General features: G+C 42.2%; 1 protein-coding gene across 1 annotated transcript; it reads right to left on the bottom strand.

Annotated features, from left to right (window-relative positions):
- Nucleotides 1-13,643: 13,643 nt before the first annotated feature.
- On the bottom strand, nt 13,644-17,216 carry LOC311058498 (uncharacterized protein; the record flags this gene model as incomplete). The annotated part of the gene is made up of 4 exons (XM_084075961.1): nt 13,644-13,749; nt 14,640-14,932; nt 15,571-15,699; nt 16,134-17,216. The coding sequence occupies 4 exons, from the start codon at nt 17,214-17,216 to the stop codon at nt 13,644-13,646; spliced, it is 1,611 nt and encodes a 536-aa protein (XP_083932087.1).
- Nucleotides 17,217-17,504: the final 288 nt, after the last annotated feature.

The following is a 17,504-nucleotide window of genomic DNA, read 5'->3' as shown; positions in this document are numbered from 1 at the left end:
TAACATGCTTTGTAAAACATTCCTAAAATATCTATAAATCCTTTGTACATGTTATTATGTGCCCTACAGTAAAGTGAAGACAGTTCATCATTTATGACTGTCTGTTAATGTGGACTTTCTCCTTACCTGTTGCAAACTACCTGGCTTTCATGAATGCAGACACCAAACAATTACTAGAATTATCATTCATGTTAAGCAAATGATGCGTAAGACATTCGTAAAGAGTATGTAAACCATTTGTGGTGTTAGGGACCAAAAAAGTCACTACAAAGTACTACCAATCAACTCTAAATTGCCTGAAACGTACTCCTAACAGGTTTTTGGGGGGACCATTTTGGCCTCCAGACTTAGTGATTATTTCGGATTTAACTTTCGTTTCGGTGGTGACCAACTTTCGTTTCGGTAGTTTGATTACAAAATGTAAGTTGTGTAAAAAATAATCTGACTATACTAAGTTGTTATTTGTTGGCCATGAGTTCAAATCCCATTGATGACTTTCCTATGATTCTTTCCTTTGCAGACTGGCTTCCAGAAGATCAACTGAAAACTACCAGGAAGGCTGTACTTGTCAGCCATCTGTTAGCTCAATGGGTTGAGACGCAGTATTCAAGATCCAGAGGCCATGAGTTCAAATCCCATTGATGTCTTTCCTATGATTCTTTCCTTTGCAGACTGGCTTCCAGAAGATCAACTGAAAACTACCAGGAAGGCTGTACTTGTCAGCCATCTGTGAACTCAATGGGTTGAGACGCAGTATACATGATCCAGAGGCCATGAGTTCAAATCCCACTGGTGTCTTTACTGTGATGCTTCCCTTTGCAGACTAACTTCTAGAAAAACAAGTTAAAACCACCAGAAAACCTGTAACTCTCAGCCAACAGCATAGCTCAACTGGTAGAGCGTCTGTCCAATAACATGACTTGACTTGACTTGAGTGGGTTCGATTCCCACTCGAGTCAAGTGTCCCCGGTAACTTGGGGCAACGGATAAATTGACTGATATCCTTAGTGATGCTTCCCTTTGCAGACTAACTTCTAGAAAAAACAAGTTAAAACCACCAGGAAACTCTAACTCTCAGCCAACAGCATAGCTCAACTGGTAGAGCGTCTGTCCAATAACATGACTTGACTTGACTTGAGTGGGTTCGATTCCCACTCGAGTCAAGTGTCCCCGGTAACTTGGGGCAACGGATAAATTGACTGATATCCTTAGTGATGCTTCCCTTTGCAGACTAACTTCTAGAAAAACAAGTTAAAACCACCAGGAAACCTGTAACTCTCAGCCAACAGCATAGCTCAACTGGTAGAGCGTCTGTCCAATAACATGACTTGAGTGGGTTCGATTCCCACTCGAGTCAAGTGTCCCCGGTAACTTGGGGCAACAGATAAATTGACTGATATCCTTAGTGATGCTTCCCTTTGCAGACTAACTTCTAGAAAAAACAAGTTAAAACCACCAGAAAACCTGTAACTCTCAGCCAACAGCATAGCTCAACTGGTAGAGCGTCTGTCGGATAGTGGGAATCGAACCCAGGACCGCTCGGTCCTGGGTTGAACTGGATTTGAACCAGCACACTCCTACAAGTTATTCTACGGATATCAGTCAATTTATCCGTTTCCCCAAGTTACCGGGGACACTTGCCTCGAGTGGGAATCGAACCCACTCAAGTCAAGTCATGTTATTGGACAGACGCTCTACCAGTTGAGCTAAGCTGTTGGCTGAGAATTACAGGTTTCCTGGTGGTTTTAACTTGTTTTTCTAGAAGTTATTCTGCAAAGGGAAGCATCACGAAGAATATCAGTCAATTTATCCGTTGCCCCAAGTTACCGGGAACACATGACTCGGAGTGGGAATCGAACCCACTCAAGTCAGGTCAAGTCATGTTATTGGACAGACGCTCTACCAGTTGAGCTAAGCTGTTGGCTGAGAGTTACAGGTTTCCTGGAGGTTTTAACTTGTTTTTCTAGAAGTTAGTCTGCAAAGGAAAGCATCACAGTAAAGACACCAGTGGGATTTGAACTCATGGCCTCTGGATCATGTATACTGCGTCTCAACCCATTGAGCTAACAGTTGGATGACAAATAGAGCCTTCCTGGTAGTTTTCAGTTGATCTTCTGGAAGCCAGTCTGCAAAGGAAAGACTCATAGGAAAGACATCAATGGGATTTGAACTCATGGCCTCTGGATCATGAATACTGCGTCTCAACCCATTGAGCTAACAGATGGCTGACAAGTACAGCCTTCCTGGTGCTTTGACTTGAACAACAAACAAGACAAATAACTTTTAAAAAATGTGTTACAGCATAAATATAAATCTTTTTCATGGGGGTCCCTGACACTACATCTTTTCACATTGGGGTCAACTGCCCAAATACATGTCAATTTGGGGGGTTGACAACAAAACGTTTCAGAACCGCAGATTCCAAGGAAACAGCTGTAGGTGAATGGATAGAGTCACTGACTAGTGAGCCGCAGGTAACAGGTTCAAGCCTCAGCTACAGCAGCAAGTCAGGATGTCAAATCAAATAGGTATTGTTAGGAGTGAAATGGTTGTGTTTCTTCACCCCAACTGCACATGACATCAGTTTACATGTACGTTATTTTCAGTGATGAAGACAAACCGCACAGACGTTCACTGTACTTTAGTACATTTTGTAAACTTATGACTCTGAGTAGAGTATAGCCTGACTTAAACAAACAAATAACAACTTAGTATAGTCAGATTATTTTTTACACAACTTACATTTTGTAATCAAACTACCGAAACGAAAGTTGGTCACCACCGAAACGAAAGTTAAATCCGAAATAATCACTAAGTGTGGAGGCCAAAATCGTCCCCCCAAAAACCTGTTAGGGTACTCCTAACAGGTTTCAGGCAATTTAGATTTGATTAGTAGTACTTTGTAGTGACTTTTTTGGTCCCTAACACCACAAATGGTTTACATACTCTTTACGAATGTCTTACGCATCATTTGCTTAACATGAATGATAATTCTAGTAATTGTTTGGTGTCTGCATTCATGAAAGCCAGGTAGTTTGCAACAGGTAAGGAGAAAGTCCACATTAACAGACAGTCATAAATGATGAACTGTCTTCACTTTACTGTAGGGCACATAATAACATGTACAAAGGATTTATAGATATTTTAGGAATGTTTTACAAAGCATGTTAAACATGAACAAACACATTAACAGACAGTTGTAAATGATGAACTGTCTTCACTTTACTATAGGGCACATAATAACATGTACTAAGGATTTATAGATACTTTAGGAATGTTTAACAAAGCATATGTTAAACATGAACAAGCTACCAATAGCTTGTATATATTATGTAACATCAGTTACAAATGATTTAATAATCATTTACAGATGTATTATACATGGCTTATTCATGAATAGTTACTAATACCTTTATAGATGATTTGTAACCGTAGTTATAAAGGTTTTAGTAATCATTTACGAATGTCAATAAACAGGTTGTTAATGATTTGTTAATAGTCTACAAACTGCTTATAAACGCTTATAAATGCTTTAGAATGGGTCGTTACAAATGATTTAATAATCTTTTACAGATGTATATAAATGGCTTATTCATGAATAGTTCACTACTTACTAATACTTTACAAATGATTTGTAACTGTAGTTATAAAAGTTTTAGTAATCATTTACGAATGTCAACAAACAGGTTGTTAATGATTTGTTAATAGTTTACAAACTACTTATAAACGTTTATAAATGCTTTATAACGGGTCATTATTGTAAAGTGCCACCAAAAAATGTACTAAGTCCAGAGCTCGATGAATGTTAGGGACCAAAAAAAAAGTCACTACAAAGTATTACCAATCAACTCTAAATTGCCTAAAACATACTCCTAAGAGGTTTTTGGGGGGACGATTCTGGCCTCCACACTTAGTGATTTTTTCGGATTTAACTTTCGTTTCGGTAGTGACAAACCTTCGTTTCGGTAGTGACACAATGGTGAAATTTTTTTTTTACTAAGGGCAGAGCTCGATGAATGTTAGGGACCATAAAAAAACTTTTGTTTCGGTAGTGACGACCCCCAGACCCCCCACTAGCCACGCCCCCAACCAATCTCCTGGATTCTGACAGTCCAATGTTGGCAGCCCTGAAAGTACCAATCAACTCTAAAATGCCTGAAACGTATTCCTAACAGGTTTTTGGCCTCTACACTTAGTGATTTTTTCGGATTTAACTTTCGTTTCGGTAGTGACAAACTTTCGTTTCGGTAGTGACACAATAGCGATTTTTTTTTTTACTAAGTCCAGAGCTCGAAGAATATTAGGGACCAAAAAAAAAGTCATTACAAAGTACTACCAATCAACTCTAAATTGCCTGAAACGTACTCCTAACAGGTTTTTGGGGGGACGATTTTGGCCTCCACACTTAGTGATTTTTTCGGATTTAACTTTCGTTTCGGTAGTGACAAACTTTCGTTTCAATAGTGACACAATGGTGAAAAAAAATAATGTACTAAGTCCAGAGCTCGATGAATGTTAGGGACCAAAAAAAAATGTCTCTACAAAGTACTACCAATCAACTCTAAATTTGCCTGAAACGTACTCCTAACAGGTTTTTGGGGGGACGATTTTGGCTTCCACACTTAGTGATTTTTTCGGATTTAACTTTCGTTTTGGTAGTGACAAACTTTCGTTTCGGTAGTGACACAATGGTGAAAAATGTTTTTACTAAGTCCAAAATTTTAGGGACCAAAAAAAAATGTCACAACAAAGTACTACCAATCAACTCTAAATTGCCTGAAACGTACTCCCAACAGGCTTTTTGGGGGACGATTTTGGCCTCCACACTTAGTGATTTTTTTCTGATTTAACTTTCGTTTCGGTAGTGACAAACTTTCGTTTCGGTAGTGACACAATGGTGGAAAAAAAATGTACTAAGTCCAGAGCTCGATGAATGTTAGGGACCAAAAAAAAAGTCACTACAAAGTACTACCAATCAACTCTAAATTGCCTAAAACATACTCCTAAGAGTTTTTGGGGGGACAATTCTGGCCTCCACACTTAGTGATTTTTTCGGATTTAACTTTCGTTTCGGTAGTGACAAACTTTCGTTTCGGTAGTGAGGACCCCCAGACCCCCCACTAGCCACGCCCCCAACCAATCTCCTGGATTCTGACAGTCCAATGTTGGCAGCCCTGAAAGTACCAATCAACTCTAAATTGCCTGAAACGTAATCCTAACAGGTTTTTGGGGGGACGGTTTTGGCCTCCAAACTTAGTGATTTTTTCGGATTTAACTTTCGTTTCGGTAGTGACAAACTTTCGTTTCGGTAGTGACACAATGGGGGAAAAATAAATTTACTAAGTCCAGAACTCGATGAATGTTAGGGACCAAAATAAGTCATTACAAAGTACTACCAATCAACTCTAAATTGCCTGAAACGTACTCCTAACAGGTTTTTGGGGGGACAATTTTGGCCTCCACACTTAGTGATTTTTTCGGATTTAACTTTCGTTTCGGTAGTGACAAACTTTCATTTCGGTAGTGACACAATGGGGGAAAAATAAATGTACTAATTCCTAAGCTCGATGAATGTTAGGGACAAAAAGAAAAAGTCACTACAAAGTACTACCAATCAAGTCTAAATTGCCTGAAACGTACTCCTAAGAGGTTTTTGGGGGGACGATTTTGGCCTCCACACTTAGTGATTTTTTCGGATTTAACTTTCGTTTCGGTAGTGACAAACTTTCGTTTCGGTAGTGACACAATGGGGGGAAAATAAATGTACTAAGTCCAGAGCTCGATAAATGTTAGGGACCAAAAAAAGTCACTACAAAGTACTACCAATCAACTCTAAATTGCCTGACACGTACTCCTAACAGTTTTTTGGGGGGACGATTTTGGCCTCCACACTTAGTGATTTTTTCGGATTTAAGCTTCCAATGCATTGTCAATGCGGCCAATGGACATTTAAAGGCAGGCTTACAACTACATACTTACGCCTAGTAACCTCAAATCATACTTTAAAATGTTCATCTTACTGTGGACATGTTTGCCTGAAAAGGAATCTTTGAAATGTTTAATAGTTTGAGAATTGTACTCCTTTAAAAGGTCAGAGATTTATAATGGAGGTCGATGGACGATTTTGGGACCTCAAAAAATCATTTTCACTTAGAAACTCCATTCACAGTTCAAAAGTTCCACCCTACTGTGGGCATGCATGCTTTTTTTCTTTGAAATCATTTGTAGTTTTGGAGATATTTAACTTTAAGCGCCCAATGCATTGTCAATGGCAATGGACATTTAAAGGGGGAAAAGTACAAACTTTGGCTTTTACCTTTATCTAATCTTTCTTTGGGGGGGGGGGGGGGGGGACACACGCAATAACCCCACATTTGCAAGACCACTTTGGTAGAGGTTTGGGTTGTGTAATTACCTTGCCATCATGATGTAACTCCAAAGGTGGACAAGAAATTAAAAAAAAAATCTCCATTGACTAGAAATTGATAATTTAAAATATGCTCCTCATTGACTTACATTCAGTGAAGAGGCTCCTTTAAACCCGTAAATAATTATATAACGGTTATATATATATATATATATATATATATATATATATATGTGTGTGTGTGTCAGACATTTTTCATAATATAAAAAAGAAATCTGTAATATATTATCAAACATCTGACAACAATATGAACTATAGTGTTAACAGAGTGACTGACATATCAAATGAGTCATTGTGAAACAATTATGATTCATGGTCACACACTATTTTAGTAATATAATTAATTTGATTATATCTTATTGTTTTGATTTCATTTTATTTGAATCATCATCGTCATTCAAATGAGTCCATATACAAACACATGTGTTGAATTAACTGTGGAAAAACTTGAAGAACAAAGGCACTGGATTAAGTAAGCTTGGCTGTTAGCCTGCTCCTGACCAGGCTAACTTCACAGATAAATTGCCATGGTAACTAAGGTAGGCTTGCTTCAATTCTCTTTTGTGGAATCGGGTCATGGCTAAACTTAGCCAGGGTGAACTGGCTAAACTAATCTTCAAGATAATTCAGCTTTCATGGAACCGATTCAGCCCTAATCCTGGCTAAATTAAGCCAGGATAGGTGTTAAAGCCAGGCTTTAGCTCTAATTCACCTTTCGAGGAACAGGCCCCTGGTAGACAAACCTAGGATGTGTAAATTACGTCAGACTTCGGTGCTCTATAAACAACCTATAGAGTGCAGAGAGAACAATATAGTGCCTCAAAGAAACTATAGGATTCCAGGTAAACACTGAACCTAAATAACTTTAACAATTGTGGTCGAGAAAAACTAAATGTATGAAACAAAAACATGAGAACAAGTGAGGTATCTGGATACTAAACCAGCATCTATCGAAAAGAAAGTGCCAAGCAGGGACACAAGGAGAGTTCGGTTATTTTGTTGAATTATTAAAAAATATATTATTAGAATAGCTGGGCTGTCTGCTTTAAAACAAACGATACACTAACCACAATTGTTGTGAGCTTCTGTGAGTTTTTTCACTGGTGGTTTCAGATGTTGTGTAGATACGATTGGGTTGATATAGTTCACAATACAACCACAAAAACACACAATATTTAAGGAATGCATTCTGTGCAATTCCACCCCAAGGAATGGGGACGTTTGGATGTAATTCCTTTCCGTTGAATGGGGTGATTCATACTGTAGTAGGCTACATTGGCTGGCTTTCATGCCTGTTAATATAACACAGCAGCCATTTTGGAGAAAAATTGGGCCTCTTCTGACTACCTTCACAGGTGTTACCAATGCTACTAATGAAGGCTCTGTTCCATTCTGGTCAAACAGAGTCAGGGTGCTGATATTGTGCATGTTGGCTCACTAGAAATACTAGTGGGTCTCAAAGTGTGGTCCAGGGACCCTCATGGTTCCTTGAGAGGGTGTAACTCTGAGAGTGTACAAATGGAACCATTTGGTTCCATTTGTACACTCTCAGAGTTATGGGGGTCCTTGAAATTAAAACGTTTGAGAACCACTGTGCTACACTAAATGGAACAGAGCCTTCATTAGTGTCATTGGTAACACCTGTGAAGGAAGCAAGGACGGGGCCCAATTTCTGTCCAATGTGGCTGCTGTGCATAGAGCCTAACTCTGTATTATAGTGGCCCCTCATGTTAGTGATTTCTACAAATCACATCACACACACACACACACACACACACACAAGCAATTCACTGTTTTCATGTGAACTCTGGGTGAGTATTCTATATCTATCTAACCATCTACCCACCCACCCACGCATGCACGCACGCACAAACACACACAGATAAATCTGTTGAGAGAATCTCAACACCTTCGCTTCACACATGGATGGGTGCTGGACACACCTGCTGCACACACACACAAATGATTGTGCCTTGCTAACATAGGGGTAAATGTTTGAACGTATACAGTATCAGTGTGAAACGTTGGCTAAGCCCTGCAGGCGTAATAATGTTGTCAGACAAGATGAGGGGTAAAAATAGACAATTGACATAGTCTCTGCATGCACCCAGAAAATCACCCACTTTTCACAATGAATTTTATTGCTGGCATTAGATTAGAAGTTAGAACACATCCCTTCTATTCTTCATACACACAGGTGCGCACGCACGCACACACGCACGCACGCACGCACGCACGCACACACACACACACACACACACACACACACACACACACACACACACACACACACACACACACACACACACACACACACACACACACACACACACACACACACACACACACACACACACACACACACACACCATTCTTGTATAACAGTATCAATTAACAGACACTCAACTGACACAACAGACATTCACCATTTACAGTATAAAGCCACATTTGAAACATGTGGCCCGTGCTGAAAATAGCCGATCTACAAGCTCACAATGAGTCGCAGCTGCAATGCATTGTGAGCTTGCCGATCGGCTATTTTCAGCTCGCAACCAACTATAAATCGGGCTTTAGAAAAGAATGTGACAGTAACAAAAGGCCTGTACCCTTCTGTTTATGTGAAAAGTGAAATTATGTATGGACGTCTTAGGCTTCAAAAACAACACTAGAATGTGAAGTATATTATTCATGATATGACAAAGAAGAATCTTAATGTAATTCCGTACAAAATAAAAGAGCCCTTTTCATTTGATGCAACCTATGGTTAGTTGGTCATATGTAATGCACAGAGACTGCACTGTACGTACTGTAGTCATACCTGATGTAGTATCTATATACTGAATCTATATACTGCATCTACATGTATTTGGAGTATATACTTTTTTTTGTGCAAATGACATTAAAAGGTGCTGTAGTGATATGTTTTTGGCATAAATAAAGCGCTACGTATATTGCGCAGTAATCGTTGCTATAGAGTGTTTGTTCAGTAGGGGTCTCTCCATCTCTACAGCTCTTTAATAAACGGAAAATACATTTTCAGGTGAGTTGTCAATTTCATCCAATCTGGAGAGAGAAATCATTTATCAGCTTGTATTCAAGTTCCAATATTGTCTGCAATGTTTTTGCAGAAAGAGAGACAAATAAAGGGGGGGGGGGGGTGCACGGGGAGAGCAGGGATAAAAAAATAATCTCATGGAAAATAATCATGCCAGAGAAAACAAAAACATCTTAAGATATCTAAATTACATACAGTAGGCCTACACACATAGCATGAATCCAGCAGGTTTTTACTTGTTTATCCCGTATCCTGTATGAATCTCCTCTCTCCAGATTGAAAGAAATGATCAACCCACTTGAAAAAGTATTTCAGATCATTAAAGAGCTGGAGAGATGGAGAGACCCCTGTTACTGAAAAAAAAAAGAAAGAAAGAAAAACACCCACTAGCAATGATTACTCGCAGAATATAGAGCTATTTACCACTTGTTTAAACCAAACATTATCACTCACAGCACCTTAAATGACATAATGTAATTGTGTCATTATCAGGTAATGTTTACACCATTGTAAACCTGTTTCTTCTACACCTCTTGTCCGACAGCTATTTATGTTTTTTGTTTGTTATCTAACTGAAACACTCTACCATGTGTTGCCTGTACACAATCATGATAGAAACTTTTCAAACATACTCACTTTTCATATTTTGGCAGACACAGAACATAAGTTTATCTGCACGTGATAAACTTATCACTTGCAGAATATGGTTGCCCCCCATGGCAACCATAATGACACAAATAGTAGAGTAACGCTATGTTACATTCTGAACAGGTGTTACCAGTTATACTCATTAACCACTCAATCTGTCATTACAGGCCAAATAAAAAATCTAACATAAAAAAAAAATCTTCAGATATTTAGCAACTTTCAGAACATATCACATAGCGACCCGTTGATAATGTTGAAATATTTCCCGAAATGTTCGAATACATTCAAAAACAGCGTGTTTGTAGTGAGTTTGTAGGTTGGCAAATAAAATTGGGCTCAAGTGGTTAAGGCTCTGTTCCATTTAGTGGTAAAGGCTCTGTTCCATTTAGTAGTAAGGGCTTTGCTCCATTTAGTGATAAAGGCTCTGTTCCATTTAGTGATAAAGGCTCTGTTCCATTTAGTGGTAAAGGCTGCGTTCCATTTAGTGTATCAGAGTTTTTTTCCCCACTGAGCCAACATTCCCAATATCAGACTATGTTTAACCTTAATTATTTATCATTAACACCTGTAGAGGATGAAACATTACCATAATATTGATGACATTATGGCTGCTGTGAAAAGGGTCTATTGGCTGTTATAGCGTACAATCCTGCCATCCACAGCATGTCTTGTTGGTTCTACACGTCAACCAAATTCACCATGCAACAATACCCACTTACAGGTACAGCAACATAGTATAGCCTACCCGATACCTGTAATATTAGGTTAAAAATACAGTATTTAGGTACATTAGACCTAAATATTGTATATTTATTATGTTATTTCACCTTTTTGGTGAAATAACTTTTTTTCTTTAGAAGGGATGTGACATGAAAGAGAGAGAGAGAAAGAGAGAGAGACAAACAGAGAGAGATTCTTAAAGCAGGAAAAAAGGGACTACATTCATTGCCTTTACAAAAGCCCAACAGGTATAAAACTGATAATACAAATTTAGAACATAAAAGCTTCTCAAACAGTGACACCAGTAAAATATGGATATCTATTATATGATCCCCATAACTACCATCTTATTCCCTTTTTATTATCTATATGACTACTATTACTGACTCACAGTGGAAATGATGTGACCTTTCACAGAGTTTACCATCAATCAGAGTTCATGTATTCATATAACTGTCTGTACAGTGTGCTCTATCGCCGCCTGTCTGTACTGTATCGCCAGTACATATTAAGTGCTTCTTTTCCCCTCATGTTTTCCATTGCTTGCACACTGAAGTTATCACATGAAGTTATAAGATATACTGACTTATATATAGCATATTGTGTGTGTGTGTGTGTGTGTGTGTGTGTGTGTGTGTGTGTGTGTGTGTGTGTGTGTGTGTGTGTGTGTGCGTGTGCGTGTGCGTGTGCGTGCGCGTGCGCGTGTGTGCAATGTGCGTGTGAGAGACATCATGACATATCCCTTTAGGTACTTTTTTTTCTGCCTGATTTCCCTTAGTGTTATTTTTCTATGAGTGAACTATGATGACAAAATAAGGGCAGTGTCCACAGAAAACGTTTTTTTTTTTTTTTACAGTAGCTGCCAGCGCATTGGTGTCCTGCATTTCTACGATAAAGACTTTCTGTCATGTATTTCTATGGTAAAGACTTTCTGTCATGTATTTCTATGGTAAAGACTTTCTGTCATGTATTTCTATGGTAAAGACTTTCTGTCATGTATTTCTATGGTAAAGACTTTCTGTCATGTATTTCTATGGTAAAGACTAGCCCCATTACGAACCTCTCCCTCCGCTATATACAGGTCCGAGATGTGGTTCCACAAAGATGGCTACCGGAATCGGTAGAACACCGGCAAAGGGTCCGTGGATTACTTTTTTCGCCACATCGTATCCAAAAACTAAAGGCAGTCCCCTAATTCTACAGATGTTTGAGGATTTTCTGGAACCCAAACTTTTTAGAAAGGGGCAAAACAACCGTTTAAATCACTTATTTACTCAGCCTGTGGCCATGTACTATACAAACTGGCCAAACATTGGCCAAATTGTCAAAAAATATAAGAAAGAGGCTAAAAGTGTTTGCGTTGCGAGGCGTTGTGAGCTATTTTCACAATATGTATCTGTGGAACCGAGTCAAACAAAATTGAATGCCTCAACTCCTACTTTGCTTGTCAGGGTGGGGGGATCCCCAGTTCAAATATGATTATTTTGGGTGGTCGCGGCCTGCAAAGGTTGAGAACCACTGATCTACGTCAGATTTGATCCTCCTGGCTGTGTCTTGACAACCTGCTCATTTTACCACATGACTTTGAATCATTACCACAACCATGAGAAGACCACGTTGTTTCAGCTATAGGCTAATTGTGCTAATAACGCAGATGACGCGAGGTTTGTGCACAACAATGATAGGTTCAAACGTTGCGGGCATCAGTAAACGCTGTGTGTGTGTGTTTGTGTGCGTGCGTGCGTGCGTGCGTGCGTGCGTGTGCCCGCCCTCTGGACATCCAAGTCCAAAGCACTCCTCCTCCACTCAGTAAATATTCCGTGGACACATCTCCTATAAACTGGTTCATGTCATTTTCTTTCTGATGAAAGTGTTCACTGATCCTTTCATCCGTAGATCATTGTAGCACATGCATGGGACCGAGTGTATTTGAGGCTGAGGATATATGGTAACGTACTGTAGCCGTGTTAGCGGCCACACCGAGCACAGTGTTCGTCGGTCAGGTGAGCTGGCGGTCCCGTCCCGCCGTCCAACGGCATTCAGTCCACAGCCCGATGTTTGGGTCCGATGCCGAGTCTGATTTTAGACAGTCCTATAGTCCACCAATTACCCGATGTTCTGACCAATATTGTTTTTAAGTTCATGTTGGACATTTAACTTTTTATTCAATCACTTAAGCCCTAAAATGGTCGAAAACAGCCACTCTACAAGCTCATAATCGCGTTTGCGACGTGTTGGGGGCTCATAGATCACACATTATTTTTTTAATCTTTGAAAACTTTTGAAAATGTTCTCCGATAATGACATGCCCAAAACCAGGACACCAGATTGAAAGTGGTTTTAAAATCGGGACACACCGGCTGCATACTTGCCAATACTGATCTACTGATCTGAAATAATGGCAGTTTTTTTTCCGGCCAAACTGATATAGGGGTCGGGCTGTAGTTCAATCTACAGCAGTGGTGGATGATGGTGGTTGTAGTTCAGTTAACATCAGTGGTGGATGGGAGTTGTAGTTCAGTCCACTGCACAGGTGGACGATGGTGGTTGTAGTTCAGTCCACAGCGGTGGCGGATGGGAGTTGTAGTTCAGTCCACAATGGTGGATCATGGGAGTTGCAGTTCAGTCCACAGCAGTGTTGGATGGGAGTTGTAGTTCAGTCCACAGCAGTGGTGGGTGGGAGTTGTAGTTCAGTCCACAGCAGTGGTGGATGGGAGTTGTAGTTCAGTCCACAGCAGCGGTGGATCATGGGAGTTTGTAGTTCAGTCCACAGCAGTGGTTGATCATGGGAGTTCAGTCCACGGCGGTGGAGGATCGGGCGCAGCAGGTAGGGGTTCTGATGGAGCCCATCATCCTGCTCCTCTTCCTACGACGGTTGTCTGCCGCCGGGACGCTCTGCCTGGACGTGTTTAAAAGGTTATCTTAGTTAAAGGAGCACTTCACCCATTTTCAACCTTATCTTCATATAACTGGTCCGCACTAATGTTCACGGTAAGATGGAACCACTTCTGTCTACTCGCTCTGTGTCTCAGAGGAGGGCTTTGGACAGTTCAGACACCTACCCACCAGTGACATCATTGGTGGGCAGGATTGATAATTTCAAACAAGATTTCAAAATGTATATCTATTTTATTTTATTGATGCAAGAACAATGGCTTCAATTTAAGCATGCTAACTTTCCACAAAGAGAATGGCTGTAGTTTCTATTAGCCTGGAATCCCCTTCGATTATGTCACTGGTAGGCAGGTTTCTGAACTGTCCACAGCCCACCAATGAGACACAGAGTGAGTAGACAGAAATTGTGCCGGCTTATAATGAGTATTAGTAAGGACTAAATATATGAAAATAACATAAAACACGAGTGAAGTGTTCCTTTATCTGAAATTAAAAGGCAAACAAGGATTAAACGATAATTAACTGTATTGTGTGTTTATATACTAACTAAACAAACTAAAATCATAGAGGAAAACGTCCCTAGTGTTCAGCCTTTGTCTACTACTTTTTCTGACATTTTTTTTTATCTTGCCCCTGACAAATAACCCAAATTATCAAAAAAAAACACTAAAACTAAGCCTTAGATTTTATACGTTGGCTATTCAAAAATAGCAGATATATACAAGCTCACTGCGAGCTTGTACATCTGCTATTTTTTGTCATTTTTTTTTTTTAATCTTGAAAGTGTGAGAACTACTGATGTAGAAGGCATTTGTAGAATCGGCCTCAGTTCTTAATGGGTTAATAAACATGAAAGTCAAGCAAAAAAAAAAAAAAAAAAACTACGACAGTAACCTGGACGTGTTCGTGTCCTGTCGGCAGAGCTTGGCGGCGCGTCCGGCCGTCTCTTTGATCTGCAGCTCCAGGTGTCTCTGGATGGCCAGGCCCAGCTCCTCGGGGTCCACGGAGGCGCCGTACACCTCCCAGGTCATCCCCTCCGCGTCCCACTTCACCTCCTTCACCGGAGACTTCTGAGTGTTGCTGCTGCTCTTCCCGGCCGAGCTGTCGCCGCCGCTCTCGCCGCTCTCCGACGTCTTGTTGTTGTGGTTCCCGTCGGTCGTGTTGCCGTTCTCCTCCACCAGGCACACCTGGGAGTATAGGCATGGACAAATGTACATAATCATAAGTAATAATGATAATAATGATAATAATGAACTTTATTAATAAAGCACGTGTGCAGTGTTTACAAAGTGCTTTACAGTGCCAACATAAAACAACATTAGTCCATTTAAAATTCATGGGTAAAATAAAAATGACACTTTTTATACCTGACTGCCAGCCGATCCCTTCTGACTCCTCCCGACTCCTCCTTACTCCTACTGACTCCTACAGGCTCCTCCTGACTCCTGCTGACACCTACTAACTCCTACTACCTCCTACTGACTCCTCTTGACTCCCCCTGACTCCTGCTGACTCCTACTAACTCCTACTGACTCCACTGACGATCACCTATACAACAGGCTTCCCCCCGGGCACCACACTCCCTCAGGTCCTCTGCGACATTTGAAGTAGATCGGGCGGGCGTTTCTCGAGAAGCGCGAAGGAGCAGTTACACATGAGCGCACAGAGAATGTGACTTATAGATTTGTCATATATGCGCTGAGAAATTTTTGTTTACAAGCTAAAAAGGCAAACAAGCAATGTCATTTTGATTGCGTTCAATCCAAAAACATTTTTGCGTGACAATTCGTCGTCTACATACATGTCTTGATCATGACAGCCCTACCTGGGGGAACACGTGGGGAGGGGGGCTCTGCTCCGTCTGCACCCCGCTGTCCACCAGCTGTCTGTGGGCCGTCATGGTGCCTATGTCCCTGGTAGCGCTGCTGGTAGAGCTGACCGGACCGCTGCAGACCTGAGGACCAGTACAATACCGTAAGGACACTCTGACTCCTCTGATGTACTGCAGGAATACATTTGTCATCAGCGTATTATATTCCTCAGTAACTACGTATGGTGCGTCTATCCTACTAATAACACTATTGACACTATTGATTTCAGTGCATTCCATTGACGTCGTAAGGACACTGTGGATGTGGATACAGTGTGATTGTTTCTGAACAGTGCAGGATACTGTAATGTCACTGTGATGGTGTTTTTCATAGTGTTTTTACGTACTGTACTGTAGTTTCTTCTTTTTTATACTCCTAACGGTTGTGTCGCTACTCTTAGCTGAATCGCACAGTATGTCTTTTTTTCTGCTATGCTGCCTCTGGTGACTGAATTTCCGCTACGGGATACACAAAGGTCTGTCTGTCTGTCTGTCTGTCTGCCTGTCTGTCTGCGTACCTCGTTTAGCCCACTGCGTTGCTGCTGCTGCTGCTGTTGTTGCTGTTGTTGTTGTGACTGGAGCACAACACCAGGGGGCAGTGAGCTGACCCAGGAGCAGTTGCAGTGCAGCATGCGTTTTGCGTCCAGGCCCGTCTCGCTGACGGACGACATGAGGCGAGGAGGGAGGCCCAGGACGCCCGGCACCGGGTGAGACGACAGTGCCGCCATCCTCTGGTCTCTGTGGTCGGCCTCGGCCGTGCCCGCTCCACGTGGCAGCGTCTGGGCGGGGCCAGGGATGGGCTGGGGGTGGCAGTAGGCGGCAAACGTGTCCTCCGGACCACCCGGGTGAGCGTACGAGCCGCAGCACAGCGCCGCGTCCTCGTGCTGCAAATGAGACCGCTGCTGCTGCTGTGGCGCCGGCGGGCCACAGGTGACGGTGAACAGGTTGTATTGTTGCTGCAGCTGCATGGGCTGCTTGCACGCTAGCGTGGCATGTCCCTGAGGCTCCTGGATGCCGTAGTCGAGCACAGGGTAAGCGCTGGGACCGCAGGTGTCACCGTGGGGGGGCTGGGGGACAGATCCCTGTTTAAACAGAGGTACAGAGTCGGAGTGACTTCGCTGGACGGGCAGGCAGGCGGGTTGCAGTCTTTGTGCCGCGTCTACGCCGGCCTGGCGGCTGTGATGGGACGCGCTCGCCGCTTCCTCGCGGTGATGTGGGGGCGGGTACGCCTCAGCGATGCTGTGGGGGCGACCGGGCGCTCTGGGGGGCTGCAGACGAGGGTCAGGGAGGTGTTGGAGGTGCTGCTCACCAGACCTCTCTCCTGCCTCCTGGCTGTGGATGTCCGTCTCTCTGGTGGAACATGACGACGACAGAGTTGATGGAGGTTCAGCGAAGGTCGTAGCAGCTCTGTCTCTCTGGTCGTCCTGGCAGATGTGAGAGGATGATTCCAGATGATGTGTTTCTGTCCTTCTAGAAGAGGTCAGTGTGTCCACAGAGGTCTTGGAGTTGGGTGACGGGTGCTCAGCGGAGAAGGTGGAGTCACAGGAGACCACCACACCCTGGGGGCACGGCTCTGATGCTGGACGCCCTCCCTCCGCCATTGGAAAGCCTTCAGGAGAGAGGACAGACACGCAACATTAACAGTGAGGACGAGATGAGATATGAGATACACTTTATTAATCCCCATGGGGAAATTCAGGGTGTTACAGCAACAACAAGGTCAGAGAGAGATGGATGAGGCTGGCTGGGCACTGTGTCAGTCACCCGTAACTGATGGCAAGCAAATGACACTGTGTTGGGAGACAACCCAGGGCACAGCGAGGAAGGGAAAGAGGCACACCACCCGCGACACGACAGCGGAGCTAACGACACTGCAGAGAGTCTAGACC

This window comes from Gymnoscopelus microlampas (assembly GCF_963454915.1).
Source record: "Gymnoscopelus microlampas genome assembly, chromosome: 13".
Classification (NCBI taxonomy): domain Eukaryota; kingdom Metazoa; phylum Chordata; class Actinopteri; order Myctophiformes; family Myctophidae; genus Gymnoscopelus; species Gymnoscopelus microlampas.
The sequence above is the reverse complement of the archived record's forward strand: the minus strand, read 5'-3'. Positions and strand labels throughout refer to the sequence as shown.